We start from the raw sequence: 12,552 nt of genomic DNA on the forward strand, positions 1-12,552 counted from the left end.
TTCTTTAATGGGTTAAATCGCTATTTATCATACAGGGTCAGACTGTACAGTTGTCTGTTGTAGCCTTGACTGTGGTGCTCAGACGCCACTCTCTGCCACTGAATGTTTGCTTGTGTATCAGTATGACGCTCTGAGAGGCATTTATCCCTTTTCTGTGGAAGCATGGACAGACTTGAATGGTAGGACTAGTGCAATGTCTCGAGTTCATGCCTCCGGGTCCCGTGCAGATGGTAAATATACCTCTCCTGTGCAAGGAGACTGCTGCCTATTTTTCATCTATCCTCTCGAAGTCACAGACTGAGAAGTGAAGAAGGAAGTCATGGAGCTTCTGCTTTAGACAGAACTGCAGACTTCTGCTGGATATAAGAGTTAGATCATATTCTGAAACTCAATTATGTAATAATACAAAATATACAGAAAACTTTTACAATTGCAAATAGGAAAATGTGAACATCCTGTGTATATAATTAAAATATTAGATTGATTGATCTCATTCTTAAAAAAAAAAAAACTCATGTCATTTGTATCTGCTGTAAAGTCATGTTTGTCCCGGTTCCTCTGAGTCGTGGTGGGTCCTGGTGGACCATGACTGATCTGGACTGTGGTAGATCTACTTCAACTTTGGAGAAAATAGTTACTATAGTAACTGTTGAAGAAATGAACCTCACGAGCTTCTTCTGTAACATCTGTCCACATAAGTCCTGCTGCACCACGACTCAGAGGAACTGGGACAAACATGACTACAGATACAAATGACAAGGGTTTGTTTTAATAATAAACTAATTTAATCACAAACAAGGTTTATCACTCTTATTAAGAAGAAATACTTAAAAGTCTATCGTTTTCTTACATGCAGCAGAAGTCTGCAGTTCTGTCTAAAGCAGAAGCTCCATGACTTCCTTCTTCTCTTCTCTTCTCAGTCTGTGACTGAAGGCAATGAGGCCTCAGCCTTTTTACTGGAAACAAAGAGCTCTTTGTATTTAGCATCATGTTACTGTCACTCATGGTGTCTGACCTAAAGTCTAACTCTGAAGAAAGTAAATTCACATTTACACTGAGAAGGCTGGAAGGCCGCCCCCTTGTGTCCAATTGCGTCCAAATGCCCGGACCAAAACTAGCGACCTGAAGAGGTTGAAACATAAGTTGTGTGAAAGCAAAAAGGCAAATGCAACCACTTAACTCAATTTTATTGCTTTTATTCAAGGAAACACTTATTACAATGCATGGTACAAAAAGAAGAGCCATGCTTTTCATGATGTGGAACCCATCCTCCCCTGACCTCAACCCTATTGACAACCTTTGTAGAGTCAAGCAAAAGACCTATGAGGATGGGAGGCAGTTCACATTCAAACAGCAGCTCTGGGAGGCTATTCTGACATCCTGCATTTATAACCTATAAATTGTATTGAAATGCTGCTGTGCGTAATAATTTGGAACAGTACATTGAGTTATCCCTCGTGTTGCCTTCGCGGGTCTTTTAGACCCGCTGTCATGTTCCGGGCATTTGGATGCAAGGTGACACAAGGGGGCGCTCTTCCAACCTTCTCAGTGTAAATGTGAATTGACTTTCTTCAGAGTTAGACTGTAGGTCAGACACCATGAGTGACAGTAACATGACGCTAAATACAGTGAGCTCTTTGTTTGCAGTAAAAAAGGCTTCAGTCACAGACTGAGAAGTGAAGAAGGAAGTCATGGAGCTTCTGCTTTAGACAGAACTTCAAACTTCTGCTGCATGCAGGGGTCATATTACATCATATCAGATGTTGTAATCTGTAAAGCACTTTGTGATACCTTTTGGTATGCAAAGCGCTTTATAAAAAAAGATTGATTGATCATAATCTGAACCTCAAATCTGTATTAAAAACATAATATATGGAAATAATTATTACAATTACATATTTGAAAATCATCTATCTAATCAAAAAAATATTTTTATTTAGTCTCATTATAAAAAAAACAAAAAAACCAAACCATTTGTATCTGCTGTAAAGTCATGTTTGTCCCAGTTCCTCTGAGTCATGGTGGGTCATGGTGGACCATGACAGATGTGGACAGGACTGTAGTAGATCTACTTTTACTTTGGAGAAAATTGTTACTATAGTAACTGTTGAAGAAATGAACCTCATGAGCTTCTTCTGTAACATCTGTCCACATCAGTCCTGCTGCACCACGACTCAGAGGAACTGGGACAAACATGACCTACAGCAGATACAAATGACCTGGGTAGAGAGAGTAAATTAAAAAAAACCAAACATTTTTTTTGATTAGATACAGCATTTTTGTAATTGTAGTTATTTTCCATATATAATGTTTTTACTACAGATTTGAGTTTCAGAATATGATCAATCAATCAAACTTTATTTATAAAGCACTTTTCATAAAGAAAGATATCACAAAGTGCTTTACAGATTGCAACACTTGATATGATGTAATACGACCCCAACATGCAGCAGAAGTCTGAAGTTGTGTCTAAAGCAGACGCTCCATGAGTTCCTTCTTCACTTCTCAGTCTGTGACTGAAGAGCAATGAGGCCTCAGACTTTTTACTGCAAACAAAGAACTCACTGTATTTAGCGTCATGTTACTGTCACTCATGGTGTCTGACCGAAAGTCTAAGTCTGAAGAAAGTCAACATTTACACTGAGAAGGTTGGAAGGGCGCCCCCTTGTGTCACCTTGCATCCAAATGCCCGGAACATGACAGCGGGTCAAAAAGACCCGCGAAGGCGACACGAGGGTTATTTATTATGTTTAACTCTCGTGTCGCCTTTGCGGGTCTTTTTGACCCGCTGTCATGTTCCGGGCATTTGGATGCAAGGTGACACAAGGGGGCGCCCTTCCAACCTCCTCAGTGTAAATGTGAATTGACTTTCTTCAGAGTGAGACTTTAGGTCAGACACCATGAGTGACAGTAACATGAGGCTAAATACAATGTGCTCTTTGTTTCCAGTAAAAAGGCTGAGGCCTCATTGCTCTTCAGTCACAGACTGAAAAGTGAAGAAGGAAGTCATGGAGCTTCTGCTTTAGACAGAACTTCAGACTTCTGCTGCATGTAAGGGTCATATTATGTCATATCAAACGTTGTAATCTGTAAAGCACTTTGTGATACCTTTCGGTATGCGAAGCGCTTTATAAATAAAGATTGATTTATCATATTCTGAAACTCAAATCTGTAGTAAAAACAAAATATATGGAAATAATTATTACAGTTACAAAAAGATAAATATTTGAAAATCATGTATCTAATCAAAAAAATAATTTTATTTACTCTCATTCTAAAAAAAAAAAAAAACCCTAACCATTTGTATCTGCTGTAAAGTCATGTTTGTCCCAGTTCCTCTGAGTCGTGGTGGGTCATGGTGGACCATGACAGATGTGGACAGGGCTGTGGTAGATCTACTTTTACTTTGGAAAAAATAGTTACTATAGTAACTGTTGAAGAAATGAACCTCATGAGCTTCTTCTGTAACATCTGTCCACATCAGTCCTGCTGCACCACGACTCAGAGGAACTGGGACAAACATGACTTTACAGCAGATACAAATGGTTATGGTTTGTTTGGGTTTTCTTTTTTAGAATGAGAGTAAATTTTAAAAGAAACTATTTTTTATATTAGATACAGGATTTTTGTAATTATTTTCCATATATTATGCTTTTACTACAGAGTTGAGTTTCAGAATATGATCAATCAATCTTTATGCATAAAGCACTTTTCATACCAAAAGATGTCACAAAGTGCTTCACAGATTACAAGATTTGATATGATGTAATATGACCCCTACATGCAGCAGAAGTCTGAAGTTCTGTCTAAAGCAGAAGCTCCATGACTTCCTTCTTCACTTCTCAGTCTGTGACTGAAGAGCAATGAGGCCTCAGCCTTTTTACTGCAAACAAAGAGCTCACTGTATTTAGGGTCATGTTACTGTCACTCATGGTGTCTGACCGAAAGTCTAACTCTGAAGAAAGTCAACTCACGTTTACACTGAGAAGGTTGGAAGAGCGCCCCCTTGTGTCACCTTGTATCCAAATGCCCGGAACATGACAGCGGGTCAAAAAGACCCGCGAAGGCGACACAAGGGTTAATTTGGAAAAAATATATACTGCTATCACTGAGAGGTTTTTTCATTCAAATGATCCCAACAGTTAAAGAGTTGCATTCACAATTTTGAAAATCTGAGAACAATATCATTTGCATAATAATTTGGAATGCGGAGTAGTCTCGTTTGCATATGGACACAAGGCTTATTCTTCCTGAGGTGGTTTTCCTATCGTGCAGACAAAGCCTGACTGCTAACAGCCTCAAAGAAGTTTTAAAAGCTTTTGTCCACTCCAGACCAGAAGAAAAGGCTGGGTTGCCGGGTCTGACTGTTCAAACTCTTCTTGCCCAAAATTTACAGCCTGCCTGAAACCTGGAGAACAGAATGAGGTACTGTTTAGCCCCAGTTTCCACTGCCCTGAGTCGCTTTAGAGCTGCTGTTGCTGCTCTGTCCGACACACTGCTGGTTCACTATGGCTCCACTCGCAAAAATGTTGCAAACAGCATAATCATTGACAATATTTGGATGCTTTAAACTATCTCTGACCAACAGCCACTGGTTTGAATCTGAACCAGGATCTACATCAATATAGAATGGTTGAAATCTGTTGAAATTGACAGAATGATTAGAGATAATATGAATTATATACAGTACCACTCAAAAGTATACTTTTTAAGTGAAGTATTGCTTTTACTGTTATTTTGAGACTAATTCCATTGTAGATTCTCACTGAAGGCATTCATTCATGAATGAACATATATGGAATTATGTTTTAAACAAAAACAGTTAATATAAATTAAAAAAAAAGTAGTTTTGACATTTTCTCAGTAAGCTTCACATTGTCTGGAGTTCACAGACTGTTAAACCATTTCAGGGACAAGCCCAGCCAGCAAAACAATGTGGGCTCTGCATGGGTGTGTTGTTTCTTTACTTCATACTTTAGTTCCAGAATTTTCCTCTCACAACAGAAGTCTGAAGTTATGTCTAAAGCAGAAGCTCCATGACTACCTTCTTCACCTGTTGCTCTGTGACTGAAGAGCAGTGAGGCAGCCTTTTTACTGGACACAAAGACCACACTGTATTTAGTGTCATGTTACTGTCTCTCATGGTGTCTGACCTTAAATCTAACTCTGAAGAAAGTCAACTCACATTTACACTGAGAAGGTTGGAAGGGCGCCCCCTTGTGTCACCCTGCATCCAAATGCCCGGAACATGACAGCGGGTCAAAAAGATCCGCGAAGGCGACACGAGGGTTAAGATAGAAAGGGCTAAGTTTGACTTGTAAAGGTCCAGCCCACATGGGCCATCACACATGGGGCCCACATGGAAACAAACCCACTTATAACCTGAGGGGGCTCACATTGTTTTGCTTGTTGGGAGGTCTCCATGGTAATGATGAAGGGCTTCACAGGCTTTGTAAAGGACAAGAAGAAACAGAGCCATGAATTTGCACCTGTCTCTTCCCTGACCTTCAGTGTGCTCCCTATGAGTTGTTGTTATGAGCTGTGCTGTCGGCTCACGCTGCATGAGCCGCTGCATGAGTCGCTGCTGAGGGCGGTAACAGTTTATCGCTGACGGGTGCGCTTGAACAGCATGGCTGAAGTAAATAGTGGATATTTTTTTCAGCCATGCTGAAAACTCTTCCTCACCATCACTTTTTCCATATTTATATATCAAATGTGAATAAAGTGAGCAATACGTGCCCTGAAATGCCCAACTGGCCAGAAAGGTTAAGAGAGGTTTTAACTATGACCAAAAGTTTTAACAGTGTCTCACTTAAAACACAGAGCTAGGCACTCCACCTTGTGGAGGTGAAGGTGGAGTGCGTAGCTCTGCGACCAGTGTGGAGGTGGAGTGCATACCTCTGTGGCCAGTGTGGAGGTGGAGTGTACCTCTGTGGCCAGTGTGGAGGTGGAGCGTACCTCTGTGGCCAGTGTGGAGGTGGAGTGTACCTCTGTGGTCAGTGTGGAGGTGGAGCGTACCTCTGTGGCCAGTGTGGAGGTGGAGTGTACCTCTGTGGCCAGTGTGGAGGTGGAGCGTACCTCTGTGGTCAGTGTGGAGGTGGAGCGTACCTCTGTGGCCAGTGTGGAGGTGGAGTGTACCTCTGTGGCCAGTGTGGAGGTGGAGCGTACCTCTGTGGCCAGTGTGGAGGTGGAGTGTACCTCTGTGGCCAGTGTGGAGGTGGAGTGTACCTCTGTGGTCAGTGTGGAGGTGGAGTGCATACCTCTGTGGCCAGTGTGGAGGTGGAGCGTACCTCTGTGGCCAGTGTGGAGGCGGAGCGTACCTCTGTGGCCAGTGTGGAGGTGGAGTGTCCCTCTGTGGTCAGTGTGGAGGTGGAGTGAACCTCTGTGGTCAGTGTGGAGGTGGAGTGTACCTCTGCGACCAGTGTGGAGGTGGAGTGCATACCTCTGTGGCCAGTGTGGAGGTGATGGTGGAGTTGTCGTAGACCCATCTGCTGCACTGGGTAGTGGGCAGGTCAGATCGGACAGAGCCGTTGGACAAGAGCTGGAGCTGAGGTTCGACAAACATCAGACAGGGCTCAGGAGCTCCATCCGCTCTCAGGGGAAGAGTCACTGCCAGCCTCTGCTCCTCTGTCAGGTTCCACACAAGTCCCTCATGTTCTGGAGAAGTAAAGGAAACATGTACAGTACATTGGTATTGTACAATTTACTTTTTACAATTCAAATATTAAAAGTTGGGGAGCAAGATATGAGAACAAATTGTCATATTTGATCATTGTCTGGAATATGTTGATGGCATAAATTTACAGGGGAAAAAAAGACTCAAAGAAATAGGTCACCGTTTTTCCATACTGAGAACATGTCTGTTTTTTACGCGTGCGCTCAGTCACGCATTTAGCCTCACCTCCATCGGGTCAAGCGGGGATGAAGTTAGTAGTGACCAAGCTCGTCTACGTTTTCCCTATTTAAATACAGTTGTCTGAGCAGTTACACAACCCAAGTATAGTTACACAAAACTAAACATGTCGATTTTCAAAGGGGATAAAAAGGGGTACTATATATTGTGAGGCGTAATAACACCATAGGAGCACGTCGGCGTTTTCACAGAGAATTCTATATTCTTTTAAAAAAGAAAGGAAAGTTCACAATTTTTTTCCTCTGCTTATTCATTGTGCAATAAACGCAATCTTTGAAATTGTACACAGTTGTTCTTAAATATGTTTTTCCTTTCAAAGATAATGCACAATCTCCTCGGAATAAATACTTGTATGAACTCTATAATGCCAATTTATAAACCCCCAAATTTAAATACGGCTTTACCGCTTCTTCTGATTGTCTCATTACAAACCCGACGGGGATGTCCACACTTTTTTAGCTCGTGAGATTCATTCAAATTTAACAAGGCTCAAATTTCTACCGATAGATTTCTCGGAGGGTGAGTTTTTCTTTTTTTTAAAAATCAGGATTATTAATCTAAAATTAAGGCCGTTTGATAAAGTTTCACTTAAGGCTCTCAGTCGTACAGTAGCTGTCCACCTTCAATGAAGGTTCTTGAGTCATTTTCTCTACTCTGTACATTGGACAGCACTGTCATGCCAATGAGGCCGCACCTCAGCCAACGACAGATCAATAGGCAGGTAATTTGCAGTGATCAGCTGAGATTAGGGCAGGGCAGACCAAACTTTGGGGTGAGCAGGGCGTTAGAGACGCTCTTATTCAAAGGTGTTTACCCACAGGTGAGAGTAGCTGTTATTAGAGGGGAGGAGCTGGGACAAGGTCAACCTCTCCTTGAGGTCTTTATCTGGGCTGCTGAACATAATTTTGGATGAGAGGCAAACGTTTGAGACTTCAACTGCAGAGTACAGAAGATGACTCAAGAACTTTCATTGAAGATAGCTTCACAAAGTTCACAATCAAATTAATGAAGCTGAATTTTCGTGGATTGTAGGACCTGGACTATCAAAGATAGGTCATGCAAAATCATTATCCAAAATAAATCTAAACAAAAGAAATATTATTTTATCTTTAATTCTTGCTCTTCAAAGTTTGAGTGGTGTTGCTGAGTGACAGGCTCACAGCCAACAATAACAAGATACTGGAAGGACAGAAAACGAATGAAAAGGGTCAGAGGGATGCACTATATGGGTCTACCTGTCTCCTCCTCTTCATCTCTGCTCTCTCTTGCTCAGCACATGTTCTGCCAAAATGTGCAGAACACCAGGGGGTGCATATTGAGGGGTTCGTGCAAAGCAATTGCTCATTTGCGAGTTACACGCAGCCCAAAGGCACTGCTTTGTAACGGTAACAGTCATGGTTCATAGCTTGTACTTGTACAGAATGTATCAGATGATCGTTACGTTTGTCAATCCAGGACCAAATGTAAAACAGTTTTGGAGTAATGGGACTCTGATCAAGCTGGTCTGCATGGGCGAGCAACAGGTAGCTCGCAATTGATGTAATGGGCCCCCCCCTGCCTTAACCCTCGTGGGGCCTTCGCGGGTCTTTTTGACCCGCTGTCATGTTCCGGGCATTTGGATGCAAGGTGACACAAGGGGGCGCCCTTCCAACAAATGTGAGTTGACTTTCTTCACAGTGAGACTTTAGGTCAGACACCATGAGTGACAGTAACATGACACTAAACACAGTGAGCTCTTTGTTTCCAGTAAAAAGGCTGAGGCCTCATTGCTCTTCAGTCACAGACTGAGAAGTGAAGAAGGAAGTCATGGAGCTTCTGCTTTAGACAGAACTTCAGACTTCTGCTGCATGTAGGGCTCATATTACATCAAATCAAATGTTATAATCTGTAAAGAACTTTGTGATACCTTTTGGTATGAAAAGTGCTTTATAAATAAAGTTTTATTGATTGTTTGATCATATCCTGAAACTCAAATCTGTAGTAAAAATATAATATATGGAAAATAATTACAATTACAAAAATGCTGTATCTAATAAAAAAGTTTTTTTTTTTTTTTTTTTAATTTACTCTCATTCTAAAAACACAAACCCTAACCATTTGTATCTGCTGTAAAGTCATGTTTGACCCAGTTCCTCTGAGTCATGGTGTAGCAGGACTGATGTGGACAAAGTCATGTTTGTCTTATGCTACAGAAGAAGCTCATGAGGTTCATTTCTTTGACACCAGTTTCGATAGTAACTATTTTCTCCAAAGTAAAAGTAGATCTACTACAGTCCTGTCCACATCTGTCATGGTCCACCAGGACCCACCATGACTCAGAGGAACCGGGACAAACATGACTTTACAGCAGATACAAATGGTTTGGGTTTGTTTGTTTTGTTTTGTTTTTATTTAGAATGAGAGTAAATAAAACTTTTTGATTAGGTACATGATTTTCAAATATTTTTCTTTTTGTAATTGTAATAATTATTTCCATATATTATGTTTTTACTACATATTTGAGTTTCAGGATATGATCAATCAATCTTTATTTATAAAGCACTTTGCATACCGAAAGGTATCACAAAGTGCTTAACAGATTACAACATTTGATATGATGTAATATGACCACTACATGCAGCAGAAGTCTGAAGTTCTGTCTAAAGCAGAAGCTCCATGACTTCCTTCTTCACTTCTCAGTCTGTGACTGAAGAGCAATGAGGCCTCAGCCTTTTTACTGGAAACAAAGAGCTCACTGTGTTTAGTGTCATGTTACTGTCACTCATGGTGTCTGACCTAAAGTCTAACTCTGAATAAAGTCAATTCACATTTACACTGAGAAGGTTGGAAGGGCGCCCCCTTGTGTCACCTTGCATCCAAATGCCCGGAACATGCCAGCGGGTCAAAAAGACCCGCGAAGGCCACACGAGGGTTAAGACAAGAAACATTTGTTTGTCCTGCAATCGAGATAAATATCGTTTGCAACAGCGATTACGTCAGGGGCAACGGTCAGGCCCCCCGGTGTATATTCTTTAGCCCCTCAGATGATTACAAGAAGTATCCAGGTGCACAACAGAGATCAATGAATTACTACAAAAATAACATTGTCTATTTGTTGGAAAATGTTTTGGGAAGGACACTGACCCCCCCCACAGTTTGAACAGCCACATAAAGCCGGGGTGGGCAATTACTATTATACAAGGGGCCACATAAGTTCCCTGAATTGAGTCAGAGGGTCACACCAACGACATGTTGAACTTAATTCTCCCATAGCAAAATGCACTAAAACATATCTGGAACTTGCTTGATGAAAAAAAAAAAGAAAAAAAAAAGATGGATGTAAAGTGATTGTGAAGTTAACAAAGGCAGATCTCATTAATATCCAAAAGTGCATTAATCTAGCAGCTTTGTTGTACATTTTTTAATATCACTTTTGAATGAAATGAATGCATAAAATGAAAAATAGCTACAAATTAAAAATGCAGAGCTTTTTGAGACTGCTCTGGTAGGGCATGGTCATGGAAAATGGGAAAAAATAATGTGTATGATTATGGAAAGAGAGTCAAGGGCCGGACAAAATTGCTCGAGGGGCTGGATCTGGCTCACGAGCTGCAGTTTACCCATCTCTGCTGTAAATCCTCAGCACTTCCTTATAAAATAGTCCCCAGACTGAGCAAACCTGCCTATCCACAAATAGCAAGAACATAGGTTCAAATAAAATCATCTATATGTGATATTATTATATTTACAGTGTCCACAGCAAAAGTTTCCTGCAGTGCGTTGCCTTAAAAACAGATAGAAAAGAAACGGTTTGTTTCACACATGAGTTCCATTCAGAGGCTTCACATTAATCACATTACAAGTGAATAGCATGGCGTTCAATTCAAGCTGAGCTATATTATAACTCTATTGTGTGTGCTTCTCTTGTTGTTTTGTACTGTAATTTTATATTGTGTACCTGTATGTGAAGCACTTTGGGCACCTAGTGTTGTTGTAAACGTGCCATACAAATAAAGCTGACATTGACATTGACATTGAACAGAACATAACATGGAACCTTTAATGTCGCAGTGATGAGGAGGGGTCGCTGCGATGAAGTTGTTGAGAAGGAAGTGACAGGGTAGAACAATCCGCGGAGAGCACAGCAGAGCCAGGATCAGGATCTGGAACGGTCCAAAGCCATCCACCTCCTCCAGGACCTTCTCAAACAACATCCTTCAGGAGCAGAGAAAAAGTCAATGCTCTTGTGTCCTGTGTTATCTCATGACTTACTGGTACAGTTGCTGAACCCCACCCACTTAAAACCAAACCGACGCAATCATTAACCCGGCAGCACCTTTGGACGTTCTAAAACTGGACAGTGACGGGCTACACATTGACACAGATGCGACTCACTGGACATGTCCCAATCCCAAATGTTAAGAGAATTGCAAATCCCATTTATTGTCACCATAAAAGTGATATCCTTTTACCTTCACTCACGCTCTCAAAAACATATCCAGAGGTGTGTGTTTAGTCCCCTGCCGCATGTTTAAGTAATCAAATAATCCATTTGTGTTCCAGAGGCTTTTCTGGAAGGTTTATCGGATATTTACAAAACAGATTTACCAGGAGAAAAAGTACTAACATTTGATACAATAGATCACACAACTACACAGGAGGCGAGAACACCACGGAATCAGGGGTGAAGAACTGTCTCAGTGAAAGAAGACAATTTGTAAGAAATGAAAATATAGATCGAAATGTTTAAACATCAATTGTGGAGTTCCACATGGGTCTGTATTGGGGCAGATTTTTTCTTTTTTTATATATATTATTGGTTTATTTGGTCGGGACAGTGCATGTTAATGAACAAACATGGGTCTCATGTATGTAAACAAGCCACACCGGATTGTAGCCTTGGGCTAATTTCCATCCGTCCGCATGCGCACTCTCGAACACACTCACATTCATCCTGGCCTATTGTACATGTTTTAGTGGTAGGGGAAACCGGAGTACCCGGAGGAAACCTACGCAGACATGGGGAGAACATGCAAACTCCACACAGAAAGGCCCCGTCCCTGGTGGGAATCAAACCCAGACCTTCTAGCTGTGAAGCACAAGTGCTAACCACTGTGCTACCGTGTTCAAGGATAATTTATTTGTATTGAACCAAAAGCTTATTTTGTTAAATGCTGTAGTTATATCTTGAATTGACCGTTGCAGATCCAGACAGAGCAAAACAGATTTGTATTGTCTACAAATAATAGTAATAATAATTTGCAGAGGCAAATCACTTATAACGCCAGACTAACAACATAAATGTCTGTGTCTTTCCCTAGGGTCTTAGTTTTAGGATTTTTGGAATGTGCTAATGTGCCCTCTCGGTAAAAAAAAAAAAAAAGTTTTTTGACAATGCTGAGAACTCTGCTCTTAATTTATACATTATACAGAGAAAAATGTGTACACCGTGTTCCAAATTATTATGCAAATGACATTTTTCTCTGATTTCCTAAACTGTCATCTCAAATGAGAGTCAGCATAATTTTCAAGTCTTTAACCCTCGTGTGGCCTTCGCGGGTCTTTTTGACCCGCTGTCATGTTCCGGGCATTTGGATGCAAGGTGACACAAGGGGGCGCCCTTCCAACCTTCTCAGTGTAAATGTGAGTTGATTTTCTAC

The 12,552-nt window shown here is 41.1% G+C and overlaps 1 protein-coding gene across 1 annotated transcript in view; it reads right to left on the minus strand.

The window, feature by feature from the left end:
* Positions 1–12,552, minus strand: part of LOC306965482 (solute carrier family 22 member 7-like) — a gene marked incomplete at its 3' end in the record, with an annotated part of 33,738 nt that overhangs the window by 14,285 nt on the left and 6,901 nt on the right. The window contains exons 2-3 of the mRNA XM_079559949.1: positions 10,950–11,107; positions 6,443–6,657 (exon numbers count right to left, since the gene is read on the minus strand). Of these exons, the coding sequence (XP_079416075.1) occupies positions 6,443–6,657; positions 10,950–11,106 (372 nt within the window). The 5' untranslated portion in view covers position 11,107. The remainder of the gene's footprint in view (positions 1–6,442; positions 6,658–10,949; positions 11,108–12,552) is intronic.

The sequence above is a fragment of the Gobius niger genome (genome assembly GCF_951799975.1).
Source record: "Gobius niger genome assembly, chromosome: 7".
In the NCBI taxonomy this organism is placed as follows: domain Eukaryota; kingdom Metazoa; phylum Chordata; class Actinopteri; order Gobiiformes; family Gobiidae; genus Gobius; species Gobius niger.